This window comes from Neoarius graeffei, chromosome 9 (genome assembly GCF_027579695.1).
Source record: "Neoarius graeffei isolate fNeoGra1 chromosome 9, fNeoGra1.pri, whole genome shotgun sequence".
Lineage (NCBI taxonomy): Eukaryota > Metazoa > Chordata > Actinopteri > Siluriformes > Ariidae > Neoarius > Neoarius graeffei.
In genome coordinates, this window is record NC_083577.1 from 60,282,961 (window position 1) to 60,299,637 (window position 16,677).

Below are 16,677 nucleotides of genomic sequence, written 5' to 3' on the forward strand. Positions count from 1 at the left end.
TTTTTCGGATGCCTCCTGGACGCCTCCCTGGGGAGGTGTTCCAGGCATGTCCCCCCGGGAGGAGGCCCCGGGAAAGACCCAGGACACGCTGGAGGGACTATGTCTCTCGGCTGGCCTGGGAACGCCTCTGTGTTCTTCCCGAGGAGCTGGCCGAGGTGTCTGGGGAAAGGGAAGTTTGGGCTTCCATGCTTAGACTGCTGCCTCCGCGACCTGGTCCCGGATAAAGCGGAAGAAGACGAGACGAGATGAGACATATACCACAGAATACACTATAATCAAATTTTGTTAGCCTTTTAAGCTCTAGGGCACTGGAAGGTGTGGCTCACCTAGACAGACACACCCAAAATTGATCAAAAATAGTGTCACAATTATCAGGTCAGTAAACATTATTTTGGTCTGTATGGATACGTAAGAGCTCAGAGAATATATTTCCAGTGTCAGTAACACTGGAACTGTTAGTGTACCTGAGTAAACTGTGATAAACCAAAGGATAGCACCATGATGGCAATGGGCCCATGGACAGATGCCAATTTTTTCATTCAGCAACACCGTGACTACAGCTGGACCAAAAAGAAAAAATAGAAATACCATAAAGTATGTACATACATACTACAAAAGTTACTACAGTTGTGGTCAGAGGTTTACATACAGTGACATGAATGTCATCTTTGATATGAATGTCATAGCAATATTTGGGCTTTCAGTAATTTATTTGAACTGTTCTTTTTCTGTGGCAGAATAATTGTACAGCATACATCTTTAATTAAAAAAAACACTATAATTTGGTGCACAAGTTTCAATTTTCTTTGGGTTTTCTGAAATCAACACAGAGTCAAAATTATGCATACAGGGTCAAAAATTTACATACACTTACTTAAATGATTAATTCAGAGGTGCTGAAACTTCCAAAATGTCTCTTATCTTGCCAAGGTAGAGATCTCTTAACTTCCTGTTAGTGATCATAATTGACTACAGCTGGTAGCTTCTCTGTGCCTCCATAACAAGGGTTTGTTTACAGCAAGGGCGTAGGTTTGGTCTCAGCTTTGGTAGGGACAATACCAATCCCCCCCCCCCCCCCCCCCCCCCCCCCACACACACACACACCTCTGCCGAACTACTTACTTAACCACCCATACTATTACATGCACAAGTAGAGCATAATACGATATGACGACATAATGCTGAACAATTTAACGCTTTATTTACTATTTCTAATGACAAACACTGCAAATGGTACGTAAAGTTCGAGTACAGTTGAACAAACAAATAGTGACATATTGAGCTGATAAAACAAAATTGCACCTGAAATGAATAATGTATTCTATACATAATTACATTCAAACATTCCAAACAGATGCCTCCGTCTGTCATTCAGAGACACAAACTGTTGGCCTAGATCTTCAAGATCTATTAGGTCAAGTTCCGTTTGATGCACATGGCATACACTTGCATTGTTAAGGCGCTGCTGCGTCATGGTAGATCTTAACCAGTTTTTTAGCCTTTTCAGTGCACTAAAGCTTTGTTCAGCTGAGGCCACAGGGACAACCAACAAGAGCTTAACAAGCTTCTCAACCTCATCAAACAAGCCTCTTACTTCACTATGCATCCCTCTCAGGATATCTGCAGCTTCTCCAGTTGACATGAATGTATGCTTTGAGTGAAACATTGAAACCTGAACCCTCAAATTCTCCCTATCCATCTCTGGATACTCTCCAATCACATCACTCATTTTCCCTGTGAGGAGCACATTCTCAACTTGCTTGAGTTTCTCCATGTCTGGTTGGTTAAATCGATCCTTAAATTGAATATCCAAACTGTCCAACACCTTGAAAAATTCAATTCTGTAGTATTCCTCTGGGGGCGGCACGGTGGTGTAGTGGTTTGCGCTGTCGCCTCACAGCAAAAAGGTCCGGGTTCAAGCCCCGTGGCCGGCGAGGGCCTTTCTGTGTGGAGTTTGCATGTTCTCCCCGTGTCCGCGTGGGTTTCCTCCGGGTGATCCGGTTTCCCCCACAGTCCAAAGACATGCAGGTTAGGTTAACTAGTGACTCTAAATTGACCGTAGGTGTGAATGTGAGTGTGAATGGTTGTCTGTGTCTATGTGTCAGCCCTGTGATGACCTGGTGACTTGTCCAGGGTGTACCCCGCCTTTCGCCCGTAGTCAGCTGGGATAGGCTCCAGCTTGCCTGTGACCCTGTAGAACAGGATAAAGCGGCTAGAGATAATGAGATGAGATGAGATGAGATGAGTATTCCTCTGGTGTCTGACTTATGGTGTCTCGCCCCACCAGTGAATCTTTTGTGTGTGTGTGTGTGGGGGGGTTCTTTGGTGAGGGATTTCAATTAGTTCAATTCCCAGAGTATCAACCATTAACACTGCCTTCTCAAACAACTCCGTAAACTTCTCCTCACTCCTTTTGTCTTGAAGAGTTGACCTTACATAGCCAACAGCAGTCTGCATACCTCCAATTGTTTAGGAGCAGTTTTGCAGAGACCTGCTTAAACGCTCTAGCTCTCCGAGCACCTCTGTGGCTAGAAGCAGTCCAAGAACTGTCTTGCCCTTCTGAAAGTGTTCTAGGAGACCACTGGCCCTAGTGCCGGTGTCAGAACTAACTGCAGCCATTTCCTCCAGACTGGTCAAGACAGCCTCATACTGACCAAGTACTATTTGAACAGCTTGACCACGTACAGTCCACACTGTCACTGCTACACTGACTTGCTTGAGAGTCACTGTCACTCACACTGACTGTCTCCTAGAGAGCAAACAAAACTTAACCTGGTCTGTATTCACAGTAGCAAGATTTTATAAAGAGTAACACTAACAATGAAGTAGGTTGACTAAAATTTGCTTGTAATGCATAGTATCTCCCATCACAGAATCAAAATCTCACCTGGAGTCCTGCAGTTTCAGCCACCTCTGACTCTACCTGTCCTATAGCATCTTCACAGGATGTCTCATCTCATCTCATCTCATTATCTCTAGCCGCTTTATCCTTCTACAGGGTCGCAGGCAAGCTGGAGCCTATCTCAGCTGACTATGGGCGAAAGGCGGGGTACACCCTGGACAAGTCGCCAGGTCATCACAGGGCTGACACATAGACACAGACAACCATTCACACTCACATTCACACCTACGGTCAATTTAGAGTCACCAGTTAACCTAACCTGCATGTCTTTGGACTGTGGGGGAAACCGGAGCACCCGGAGGAAACCCACGCGGACACGGGGAGAACATGCAAACTCCACACAGAAAGGCCCTCGCCGGCCCTGGGGCTCGAACCCAGGACCTTCTTGCTGTGAGGCGACAGCGCTAACCACTACACCACCGTGCCGCCCTTCACAGGATGTCTGAACATATATATATATACACACACACACACACACATATATATCTTGGGATACATAGTTCTATGTATTACACCTACATTTATTTCATATCAATTTGAAATATTAAGGAAATAAGCTGACATTTTTCTGCTAGCCTATTTAAAATACATCACAACCAAAACACATAGTCCTAATTTTCCAAAGATCCTTCTGTTTCATTGCTAATACTTTGATGCTTCTAAATGCCTTAACATTCAGACCTCACCTGAAGCCCTCCAGCTTCTTCTCTCTCAACCTGCTCTTGATCCTTTGTACTGGATTTTTGAGTTTCCTATGTGATCAAATAATGTGTTAATGAAAATTAACCAGAAACCTAACATTAGTAGGAATACACCTTTTATCATGCAAATGTATTTGGCCTAAGCTACTAATAAAACAACTGAAATTATGGGATGACTTGACATGACTATATTAGTATGACATGATGACATCCCCACCTCAAGCACTGATTCCTCATTAACCTGTTCTAGGTTTGCATTGGCCTTATGCTGTCTTTCCTGTACACAAATGATTCATTAATTAGCTTTCATAGTGTCAGCTTTAATAGTAGCCTTAGTAACAGGCTACACTAACTTTAGCCTACCAATTTCTACAGCAAAACGGGAGATGGTTAGCATTTTGGCATGAATTGCATGGTTAATATTATTATCCCTTGTCATTAATATGTAGGCTCATTAGCAGTCTCACAATTTTCCACAGTAGAAAGACTGGTGGTAGCCTAGCCTATAACATTTTGCAGTGATAAGTTTGCGTCGCGTTGTAGGCTATAGCTAAATAATGTCAACCTGTTCTGGGCACTACTTACTCTCTGTGTTGAAATAGCTCTGTATATCTTTTCTTTTTTGGTGGCATTGTCTAGGTTATCTACAAAGCAGATAATCGGACAAAATGAGTTTGAATACCAAGGTAACAGTAATGTTAAGTTGTACACTTTTCTGAAGACACACAGTAGCAGGCTATCACAGACGACTTACGTTATCACAACACACTGGCCTGTGGTCTCTTCGTCGTTACCACCACTAGAAGCGCTTTGTTTACGTCCATGTGAGAAGAATATGAGCTTGCAGACTCTGTTTCAGCCAATGAACTTGCAGCATGGATAACCCTGTCACTCTGGCACGTCGAAAAAACTAGTGACCAAGATTATAGCCTACTATTGAGCTCGCAAAAAATGTGAATAAATTCATATTTTGTTATATAAAATGCTAAATATTGGTAGGGACTATTTTGCCATCCTAAAATATTGGTTGTGACATGTCCCTATGGTCCATATGCAAACCTACGCCCTTGGTTTACAGCACTCATTGGATTGACCAGAACACAATACAATGGGAAAGTCCAAGGAGCTCAGTGCAGATCTGAGAAAGAGGATCGCAGATATACAGAACTCTGGGATGTCTCTTAGAGCCATTTCTAAACACCTGCAAATTCCAAGAACAATTCAAACAATTGTATCCAAGTTATTGTGAGCTGTAGTCACTTTGCCAAGCCACTTTGCTTCAAGAAAACCCAAACTGTCACCCTCAGCTGAAAGGAAATTGGTTTGGATGGTCAGGAACAACCTGGGAACCACCATGACACAGCCCTGCCATGGACTGGAAGCTGATGGATCACTGTCTACAGTTTAGATCACCATGGACTAAGAGGCTGCTATCCAAGAAATAACCCCCTGCTCCAAAATTGACACCTTCAAGCTTAACTAAAGTTTGAAGCTGACCACACGCGCTGAGAAAAAAGCCTTCTGGAGAATAGGTGTATGGTCAGATGAGACAAAGATTGAGTTGTTTGGGCCACAATGACCACCATGTACAGAGGGACACTGTACCAGCTGGTAGTGGTGGTAGGATCATCATGCTCTGGGGCTGTTTTGCTGCCAGTGGAACTGGTTCATTGCACAAAATGGATGGAATAATGAAGAAGGAGGACTACCTCAGAATTCTTTAGCATAAACCATCAGAAACTTGAACACAACTTGGGAGTTACAACAGGACAATGAACCCAAACATGCTTCAGATCTGGTTGTGGAGGATAAAGTAGGCTAACATTAAGCTTAAAACAAGTCCTGACTTCAACTCTATTGAAAATATATGGACTGTGCTTATAAGTCGAGTCCATGCCAAGAAAAAAAAATTAAACTCTACCAATTCTACCATGAAGAGTCATGAAATATCCAACCACAATTCTGCCAGAAGCTTGTTCATGGTAAACAAAAATGTTTGGTCAAGGTGAATCTTGCGAAAAGACATCTAATCTCATTATCTCTAGCCGCTTTATCCTTCTACAGGGTCGCAGGCAAGCTGAAGCCTATCCCAGCTGACTACGGGTGAAAGACGGGGTACACCCTGGACAAGTCGCCAAGGCGAAGAGACATTTTACCCAAATATTAGGTGTGCTGTATGTATATTTTTGACCCTGTTTGTATAATTTTGACCCTGTGTTGATTTCAGAAAACCTAAAGAAAATTAAAATTTGTGCACCAAATTCTAGTGTTTTTTTTTATTAAAGATGTATGCTGTACAATCATTCTACCACAGAAAAAGAACAGTTCAAAGAAATTACTGAAAGCCCAAATACTGCCATGACATTCATATCCAAGATGGCATTCATGTCACTGTATGTAAACTTCTGACCACAACTGTAATTATTAAACTTACCAAAACAGCATTTTTTTTAACTGTTTACCAGAAGTCAATTATAGTAGTGTTCTACTGGACCCGGTACCAGGTCTGTTGGGTTTAAGAAATTAAATTATTAAAAATAAATGTGGCAAATACAGATTGTCATTTATGTGCCCACCCAATCAACAACCGTGGAAATTGTCCTCTTCCATGTAAGAGGAACATTAAGGTTCAGAATGTAGATGACAAGAACACCAATCAGGTGTGACTACAAAGCTGGAATCAGATTGTTGCTTGACTAAAGTAAATATGGTACTTACTTCCATACTTAAGACTGATCTACAGGGGCGTGTGTATATTTTTATTAAGAAAGGTAGCACAATGTCCTTAAAAGTTGAATGTCACAACAATGTAAGAGTATGTAGAAAGTGAAGCAAACAAATGGTCTGAGCCCAGCCAGCCGTGTAGTGTTACTTACGAGTGTTTTGTCAGGTTAGTGACCTAAGGGAACTCTTTATCAAGTATGTAGGATCAAAATGTACATTTGCAATTGTACACAGAGATTCCAGTGCTTTAGTATACCACACCTTTCAGGACATCACATTTTTTCCATTGAAGATATAACACTCCACAGTGTATTTATTAGAGAAAGTGTGTAACAACTATACATAATTTAATGTAGAGTAATTGAAGAGTGATTTTGGGCACCTCAGCAAGCTTGTAGTACTTGATTCCAAGATTCGAACTCAAGTCCGACTCGTGCCCTAATTTTAAGGACTCGTGACTTGACTTGGACTTGAGCACTCTTGACTCAGACTTGGACTCGGACTTGTGCATTAACTGCATTCAGACTCGTAAATTGGAGACAAAGACTAATTTTTTCTTTATTTTTTTGTAACATGCCATAATAATTTGGCATAATATATTTAGATTAGATTAGATAGATTAGATAAAACTTTATTGATCCCTTTGGGCTGGTTCCCTCAGGGAACTTAAGAATTTATATCTACATTAATTTTTATACTAATTTAGTGAAAGAGAATGCACATTCACCTGTTCATACATCATGTTCAGGAACAAACTAACATTAATGGTGCTAAAATGCCTGGAGAGAACGCCCCTAGGATTGTCCACTTTGCTTATACAGACTTCTCGTGCAGTAGGGGAGAAAAAATGCACTGCTATGTGTTCCATATGTAGAAGAACTATCGAGAAGACAACAGGGACAACCTCGAACTTCAATCATCATTTAGTAAGACTCCACCCAGAGAAGTAAGTGACATGCTGTGTTAATTGCTCTGTTGATAGCAGGGCTTGCTGACCGATGAACTAGCTAGTGTTAACCCCCTCTCATGCTATTTGCCCTGCTGATAGTGGGCAGGGCTTGCTGAGCGATGAATAAGCTTTTTATCTTGTAGCCTGTTAACTAAAATGGGGCAGTCAAGCAGTAACGTTAGTCCAACACAGTAGCAAAGACGCTTTCACATAAAGGCAGCAACAGCCACCGTCAAATAGTGCGGTTGGAGTCTTTTTCTTGGACTTGACTTGGATCAATAGTGGACGCGACTCAGATTTGACTCAAAATTTTCTTTAATGACTTGGACTTGACTCGGACTTAAACACTGGGGACTCGAGACTGGACTCGGACTCGAGGTTTAGTGACTTGACTACAACACTGCACCTCAGCTACACTATTTGATTTATTTTTTTAATAGTTATTTTATTTTAATCAACAGCAAGGATCTGTTTGTGGGCCCTGACAAATTAAACCATTGCAGACACTCTCTCTCTCTCTAACTCAGTATTCCCTCTACAGTACAGTATTGCCAAAAAATCATGAAAGCAAAGAATGAGTAAAGAATTGCTACTGTCTAGGATGAATGCAGTACTCTATTATAGATAAGAGCTGTAACCTCCTCCATATCAGTTTGCTGGAAATATTTCCTGTAGGTAAGTAATTTACAGATTCAAAACAGTGATTCAGCAAGTTATTGCTAATGTCATATTTATTAAGTGTCATTTGTTTTCACTTATTTTCTCGTCCATTAAGTGTGTGTGTGTGTGTGTGTGTGTGTGTGTGTGTGTGTGTGTGTGTAAGCATTTGGCCTGGAAGGCTGACTGCATAATTTTCCTCATTACTAACAGCAGCATTAGTGAGCTTCATTATAAAGCTGAATGGCAATGTGATTTAACACACACCACTCCTCCTTAGTGATAAACACACAGCACTGCTATTCCACAGCTCTGATTAAAACATGAGGAGGGGTTGCTGAAGCCCATCACAATTAATCCGCAGAAGAGTAGGCTGAAATAAATGTCTTTGCATAATCTTATTGCGATATTATGACAATATTTGCATTATGAGTTGGCTCCTTAATTTGATTCAAATTTCAAACATATATTTTATTATTCTGCTATATTACAGGCTGACCAAGGTAAAGCAGTTACGAAAAGGAATGAATAAATGAATGAATGTTGTAGTGCAGTGAAGCTCTACCCAGTTACAAACTTTTATTTGAGCTAAATGTGCATACATTTATAAAGATGCCGATATCTGACAGTTAACATTGTGTGTGCTTTTTAGATGGAGTATCAGAGTGAGGCGATAGATGCCAGTCTGGTGGAGTACGAGGACAACAGGCCGATTTTGGACATGTTCCTGCAGAAACCCATGGGGCTTCTTTCACTGCTGGATGAAGAGAGTCGTTTCCCTCAGGCAACAGACCAAACACTCGTTGGTAAGCGCTGCACAGAGCTCAGAGCATTTTCCACCCTTAATAATAACCTGCTTTTATGTTGTTGCAACGTGTATTAAAAATGACCTACAGACCGTAATTAATACTCGAACAGAAACGGTCGTTTATCCAGTTCTCATGTTCTCCTTTTATTTCAAGATAAGTTTGAAGACAACCTACGGTACAAGTACTTCTGGAGACCAAAGCGTGTGGAGTTATGCTTTGGAATTCAGCATTATGCTGGAAAGGTCATTCATATTTACTGAATGCAAATCCACTTCAATTTCTCTTATTAGCATTTTTCTCAAATCAGTACATGTCCTAATATTTGGAAGGTTTGTTCTTGAAGGTGTTGTACAGTGTGAATGGTTTTCTGGAGAAGAATCGAGACACTCTTCCTGCAGACATCATGGTTGTTTTGAGAATGTCGGAGAACAAATTGCTGCAGCAGCTGTTCTCCAATCCTCTCACCAAAACTGGTATGTCTCACACCTGTGGCACACAAAATGAGTTAAAATGGTAAATCATATGGTGTCAAAAGTCCCAGTTTGACATACTTTACTGCCATTATCTTTTTTTATGATGTCTCATGAATTGCTGAAATTGGGGGTCAGCAACGCCAACGCCAATAGTCATTACCTGTTTTTTTTTTCCCCAGGCAATAGTGTAGAAATCTTGGGTAGCACTAAAGTGACGAATGTCTACAGATTGTTAACTCCACTACTTTGTATGGGTTCCACTTACAGTAGTGTTAATATAATCACCACAGCCACTGTGTCATTCTCACACCTCTCTGAAGAGGTCGAACACATTTGGGGAGGATGGGAAACACTGCTGTTTGGCTGCTTAGATGAAAATCTGGAACGTGCCATTACTCACACTTTGAGTGTCTGTTGCTTTACTTGTGCTAAAGGTCAGTCTGAGGGCAACACTTCTATAGACAGGTCACACAACTCTACTGTCAAATGCCTGGCACTTTGTCTGCCCCCCTTTACTAGAAATCCTTCATTCTTTATCTCTTTTGTGGCTGGTGGAGAAATAGAAGAATAGAAGGGTCTTTTCATTTTCACTAAGAAGTCCCCCTCACCTCTGCGCTGTTTTACCTCTATCTCTCCTGATTTGGAGTGTTCCAGTGATAAGGTTTTCAAACACCCAGCTGATGAGATGCCACTATTTAAAGCGCTTATAAAGCATGTGCATCTTCTCTTTTCTTTATCATCGTGCTGCGAGGTGCTTAAAGAAACGTCAGGCACTAGGTACGTTTCCAGGCCCTGGCTACTAGATTTAGTGAGGAAGAAGGAAGCAGAGCCTTTAATTATGTATTTCACTCTCCTCTGTAGATAAGCCATTATTTGCCTCCCATCTCCTTTCAGTATCCTTGAGTGTGTTTTGTCTGAGGAGAATTGAAAGCAATAAGAAGGCAGTCATTTTTCTCCTCTTAATGGATCAAAAAAGAAAACCTCTCTCCTGTGTTTGTGTGCACCCATGTGACTGCACGTGCATGCATATATTTTATTTGTGAGGCTAGAAAATGGCCTCTGCTGCAGGAATGAGAATAGCTCACTCCTGTTAGTGATTATAGGGTGGCACGGTGGTGTAGTGGTTAGCATGGTCGCCTCACAGTAAGAAGGTTCTGGGCTCGAACCCAGTGGCAGGCGAGGGCCTTTCTGTGTGGAGTTTGCATGTTCTGTGTGGGTTTCCTCTGGGTGCTCCGGTTTCCCCCACAGTTCAAAGACATGCGGTTAGGTTAATATGGTATGGCCTTGGGCTGAGGTGCCCTTGAGCGAGGCACCTAACTCCCAACTGCTCCCCGGGTGCTGTTAGCATGGCTGCCCACTGCTCTGGGTATGTATGTATGTATGTATGTATGCTCACAAATTTCACAAGTGTGTGATGAATAAAGTTGTGCTTTCTTTCTTTCTTATACAGTAAATGCACAAACGAGAGGACGTTATTGCAGTTGTTGGTACTGCACTTTCACTGCCACTATCTTAATATGTATATGTTTGCCCACTCTTGCACTTATCCCTGCTCATCCTAGCTGGCTGACTTTTCCTCCTGATACAAACAAGTAGAAACAGCATCTTCCTTTTATGTCATAAATATCAGCAAGATTAGAATTTTTGATCTTCAGGCCAAAATATGAGGGGAATTTAATTTGCATATATTTATACGCAATTTTGTAGCTTTCTCCTCTTATCTGTGGAATTGCAGCTATCTACAGGATCTGATCTGAAAAAAAAAATCTTTTTGTGCCTTGTGGTGTTTGCTTTACTGAAGGGCTTCCTCCTGTAGTCTGCTTCCCACCACTAGGAGGCAGTCTGGATGACTGATTCTCAGCAAGACTGTTTAAAATGTGTCAACATTCATGTTCTTTCAAAGCTTTTCGTTTTCTGTCAGATATGTTTTGGCATTTGTGGCTTGTCATACACATACAGGGCTTATTATAGATGATGTAGATTCACAACTTGGTTGTGCAAGGAAATGTTTTAGCATTAGACGGTCACAGCAGGTGACTGGCATGATCTTTGATTTTTTTTTTCTACATTGGTTAGATGCTAAACTGAAATAATTGGATGCTAAACTGAGCCCATTTGGATGATATATAGCATAGACTCATTGGCTGAATGAGAGAAGAAAAGATTCAGGTTTTATTTTTTAAACTTTGAAGGTCTAAATAAGGGCGGCACGGTGGTGTAGTGGTTAGCGCTGTCGCCTCACAGCAAGAAGGTCCAGGTTCGAGCCCCGTGGCCGGCGAGGGCCTTTCTGTATGGAGTTTGCATGTTCTCCCCGTGTCTGCATGGGTTTCCTCCGGGTGCTCCGGTTTCCCCCACAGTCCAAAGACATGCAGGTTAGGTTAACTGGTGACTCTAAATTGACCGTAGGTGTGAATGTGAGTGTGAATGGTTGTCTGTGTCTGTGTGTCAGCCCTGTGATGACCTGGCGACTTGTCCAGGGTGTACCCCGCCTTTCGCCCGTAGTCAGCTGGGATAGGCTCCAGCTTGCCTGCGACCCTGTCGAACAGGATAAAGCGGCTAGAGATAATGAGATGAGATTTTCCACCCTGTGCATAAAATATTATTATTATTATTATTATTATTATTATAAGGAGGAAGAGGAGTATATTTTACAAGAAGAATAAATAATTATAGTACTAGTCCAGCTAATTTGCTTGCTATGAATAACAGATAGACCTGCCCTTAACTTTGGAGATGGAATGAGATTGCATAGGGGAAGCATATTGAGCGATTCTTGTCCTATAAAGATGGCAGACTAACGTGTCTAATGGTCTTTATCGTAGCTGAGTTATCTTACTCTTAAATGTTAACAGTAAGGAATGAGGACCTGTGTGCTCAGACCTCCTGCTTATTAAAAAACAGAATATTCAATCCTTAATTAAACAGATGTCCACTAATTTATTGTAATGTTTATTGTAATCATACTAATATATTGTCTTCCAGCATCAGTTGTCAGTACTGAGCTCCCCCAGCACTGCACGCTTTTTTCACTCCTAAAACATATCCGATTCAGTTCCTTTAGGAATTGCTGAGGATTAGCTATTCTTATTTCATATTGGGATTTCCTTTTTTGCTGCGAAGTAAGGAATGTACATATTATAACCAGACCCTACACAGTGTTATAACTATAAACACAAGAAACTCTTTACAGTGTTTAGCTTTAGTCCATCCTTCCCATCTTTGGGGTTGGGGTCTGTCCATGTGGCATGGCTTTGTCACAGGAAGTGGATTATATTTGCATGGACAAATTCCCCTGAAGCCTGAGCACATCCGTGGATCAGGCAGATTGGTGTGTTTGGGTTGGCCCTGCTCTAAGACGCTCTGTGAGATCTGCTCTCCCGGCCTGTGGCCATCATGTATGTATATATTCCAAAGTAGGGCCTCAGTATAGATTTACATTAAGCAGTTTTACATTAGAGGAAAAATGAAAGGTTGTTAGAGCGAGTAGAGTCATGTTTGTGTTCTGTGAGGACTGAAGTCTCATAGCAGAAGATTAAAAAAAAGTCATCTTATAATTTGCAGTTGGATCATCTATATGACCGTACAGAACAAAAATATAGGCAATAAAATCACATCTTAAAAAAAAATTTACACCATGAGCCAATATCACAGTCGAGTCATCCTTAAGTTAAGATGAGTCCACGGGCGCAGATAGAGGGGGGGACGGGGGGGGGATTCGTCCCACCCAGATTTAAATTCACCTCGTTCGGTCCCCCCCACTTATAGGGAGGAAAAAACGTCTATGCTGTCTTTCTTTGCATAAGGCAAACCTCACGGAAAAATCAAAAGACTAATTACCATTCGGTTTATTGAGGTGCACGGCAGTGTATACATAGTTGCAACAACTCACATAAAACAAAGACTGATATTCGGTTGGTTGAGCTGCGCAGACTGCACAGGTTGCGAGCTCGAGCTTGGTTGCTATGGAAACCCACAACAAGTTTGACAGGCATATCGGGGTTGGGGTTGGTTTGCTGGCAGCTTTGTCCCCCCCCCCCCCCCCCCCCAGTTTTTTGTCCCCCCCAGTTCAAAAAACGTATCTGCGCCCCTGGATGAGTCCACTATCAAGTGCAAAGTCATTAAGTTGCTACTCGAGTTAAGTCAAAGTCAAGTCTTTAATGGACTTCCCGTGGATGTGGCCACCCCTGATGATTTAGTTGACCACGGTAATCTGCCTTAATAAATTGAAGTAGGCTATAGTAGCCCATTTACATGCCAGAGAATGTAAAGTTCTTTCAAAAAAATTCAAGTTAAAATTTGAGTATTATATGCTGATATCCAAGTTGAGTTTTTAAATTATATTACAGGCATTTAGCAGATGCTCTCATCCAGAGCAATGTACAACATACCCAGAGCAGCCTGGGGAGCAGGTTCGGGCTTAGGTACCATGCTCAAGGGCACTTCAGCCATTCCTGCTGGTCCAGGGAATTGAATCGGCAACCTTTTGGTCCCAAATCTGCCATTAGGCCATGGCTTCCTCTCGTTATAGATAAGTGCATCCGAGACAAGTTGTAAAGCATGAGTTCAGGACTCAAGTATTCCATGTACAATTATAATATGTTTTTGACTAGATTAACATAGTAGGTTGTTTCCTCAGCTTATGTGTTTTTATCTCCCACCCAAACAAAGTTTGAAACGGGGTCTGGCTGTTTGGTCACGTTTTCGTTTCTGGGCCATATCTTTAAAACTACTGAAGATATCTTCATGAAACTTTGTATACATATCCAGCAACATGTGAACTGGTGCCTTATGCTATTTTGGATTTTTTTTGTAAGTATTTTTCAAATATTTACATAAAAAATAGATTTTTACTTAGTTTCTAAGAGCAATGTTCGTTTCCGGGGCATATATCCAAAACTATTCATGATATGGATTTGAAACTTGGTATACATGTTAACAAGGTGATGTAGATGTGCCTTTTCATACTAAGAAATTTGAGAAGTTTTAATTGTTCATGTTTCCATGGAAACTATTTCAGAAGTGCGAGAACTGAATTCGCATATTTTATCGCAATTGTTGTGTCTCCAACTAGTTGCAGGCTGTCGCAGCTCAGTGAGATACTGGCTTTAGTCTGTCAGGTTAGTCTTAGGGGTAGGTTTTGTTTCCGGAGCAGAACTTGAAAACTATGAGTGGTATGACCTTGAAAGTTGGTATATGTGTTGATTTAAGTAATGTACGTATTATGTGCCTTTTGATACTAAGAAATGTGAGAAATTTTCATTTTTAGCTCACCTGTACCAAAGGTCCGGTGGGCTTATGCCATGGGCTGCTGAGGTCAGTGTAAAGAGGTAGGGTTGGTTTCCTGCAGCAGAACTTGAAAAATGTGACAAATAATATCTTGAAACTTGGCATATAGTTGGTATATAGGGCGGGGGATATAGATGACTCTGTCTTCTTGTTATAATTTGGAATAGAAATTTGCTTCTTGCATTTGGCTTTCTCTCATACCATATTCCCAAAACATCCAAAATGTTAAGTGCTGAGTCTGAATCTGCTCAGCTAGTGACTACACAGTCAGCTAAATTTACCATGAGCTAAATTAATAGCTTCAGTTGCTCACCTGTACCGAGATCATTCAGGTAAGATAACCTTAACAAAGTAAACATTTAACCCCAATCTCATGTTTGTAGCAGCTCTGCAGAAACTTTTGCTGCTTTTCTGCTGCGATATGGAGAAAGCAGTCACACTTTTGTCAGCTGTCAGAGCATCTCCTGATAAAGCAAGGCTGTGTCAAGCATCCAAAGCCCATTACAGCGTGCACTCGCTCCACTGATGGATGCTCCCTGACAGTGAAACATGCTGTTCAAAATGCCTCTGGCCTCGGAGCACGGGACGCTGACGAGGACGGGAGGCAGTGGAACAATCTTATTTGCTTGGTTGCTGACTTGATTTTTAAGAATAGTTCATATTTATTTAAAAATGATGAAGGGGCTTGAGAGCGATCGAGGCCACGAGTCACTGTATGAGAGGAAGCATGCTCGAACCAGTGAGAAAAGAGTGATATCTAGCAGCTCTCCTCAGCATAAGTCAGCTTGTAACGGCTGATGTCTGACAACTTTGATTGTCCCCTGTGTCGACAGCCCGAGTCAGGCCTTCTGAAGTACAAGGCACATACAGCCTCTAATGAAAGCGAGCAGAGAGGTGTCATATTGAACGAGGGATTGCTTTTTAATCCAGGGCACATTGACTATTCTTGTCAATAGAAACTCAATACAAGTGCCAGCTTGAGATTTTTTTTTTCTATAGGAATCTTGCTGGGCTTAATTTTCAAAGTGAATGCACAGATGCCAGGGAAGGGCTTCTCTCTCTCTCTCTCTCTCTCTCTCTCTCTCTCTCTCTCTCTCTCTCAATCTTTCTTTGTGTTGTCAGCATTTGCCAGAAGCAGCACACGTGAAGTAGAGATGATGGGTGTCATCCTCTTTCACAGAATTGTGCCTTAACAGACAGATGGACCTAGTGGAAGAAAGAAAACCAGCATACATGCACACACAGATCTGGCTTGTTGTTTTAACCTTTCTAGAGAAATTGAACACAAGGCTGTATTGAACTGTGTAGAGTATTACATTCTAGTTATTTCAGTAAAATTGCCCCAAAGCCAAAAGCAATACATTAGATCATAATATTGCTTGAGTCCTAAACAGGAATAGGACTAAATTAAAGCCGCAAGCGGCCTTGACGGGCCCTCGCGCCAGCGGCCAGGGGGGGCGGGGGCATGCGTCCCCGCGAAATACCGTAAAGAGTCTGCTTGCCAAGTTTGACCAATCAGAAGCTGCAATATCATTTGTGCCATAACCAGCACCCCCAGGGGTGAAAGTGCACAAAATTTGGCGGATATGTCAGGAGAGCTATGAAGAGTTTGCGTATGAAGTTTGATGACAATTGAGTAAATAGAAGATGAGAGATAGATTTTTGAAGAATAAATTTTTTGGTTTTTCCCATGTCAGAAGGTGGCGCTATGCTGTACATGAGCGATTATGAGTTGGAGAAATAAGTGTCTACAACAGCAACGCACTATCACAAGGTAGTGGTGTGAAGGAAAAGCATTATGGAGTTATTTACCAAAAACCCGTTTTGGAGAAATTGCGTCGGCCAAAAACAGCGCCCCCCATGGACGAAAATTCCCAAAATGTGGTATACATGACATGGGCGGTAGTAAGAGGGTGGCCGTGAAGCTTGACCAAATTTGAGGAAAGATTGGATTGTTTGCCCAAAAATAGCGCCCCCAGTGGCGAAATATCACAGAAAATGGGGAACATGTCAGAAGCCCAATGAGGGATTTGCGTGTGAAGTATGAGCAGTTTTGAGCAATTAGAAGATTTGTTATGAATTTTTAAGCATGTAAAATTTTGCATTAAAAATTGATTGACGTATAACTTCTGAGCGGTTTAAGCTACGTGAAACTTATTTAGTAACTTTTGTCAGC

The 16,677-nt window shown here is 41.7% G+C and overlaps 1 protein-coding gene across 1 annotated transcript in view; it reads left to right on the plus strand.

The window, feature by feature from the left end:
• The window catches only part of myo3b (myosin IIIB), a 122,231-nt gene that overhangs the window by 26,108 nt on the left and 79,446 nt on the right, over positions 1-16,677 (plus strand). The window contains exons 12-13 of the mRNA XM_060930568.1: positions 8,586-8,739; positions 9,072-9,215. Of these exons, the coding sequence (XP_060786551.1) occupies positions 8,586-8,739; positions 9,072-9,215 (298 nt within the window). The remainder of the gene's footprint in view (positions 1-8,585; positions 8,740-9,071; positions 9,216-16,677) is intronic.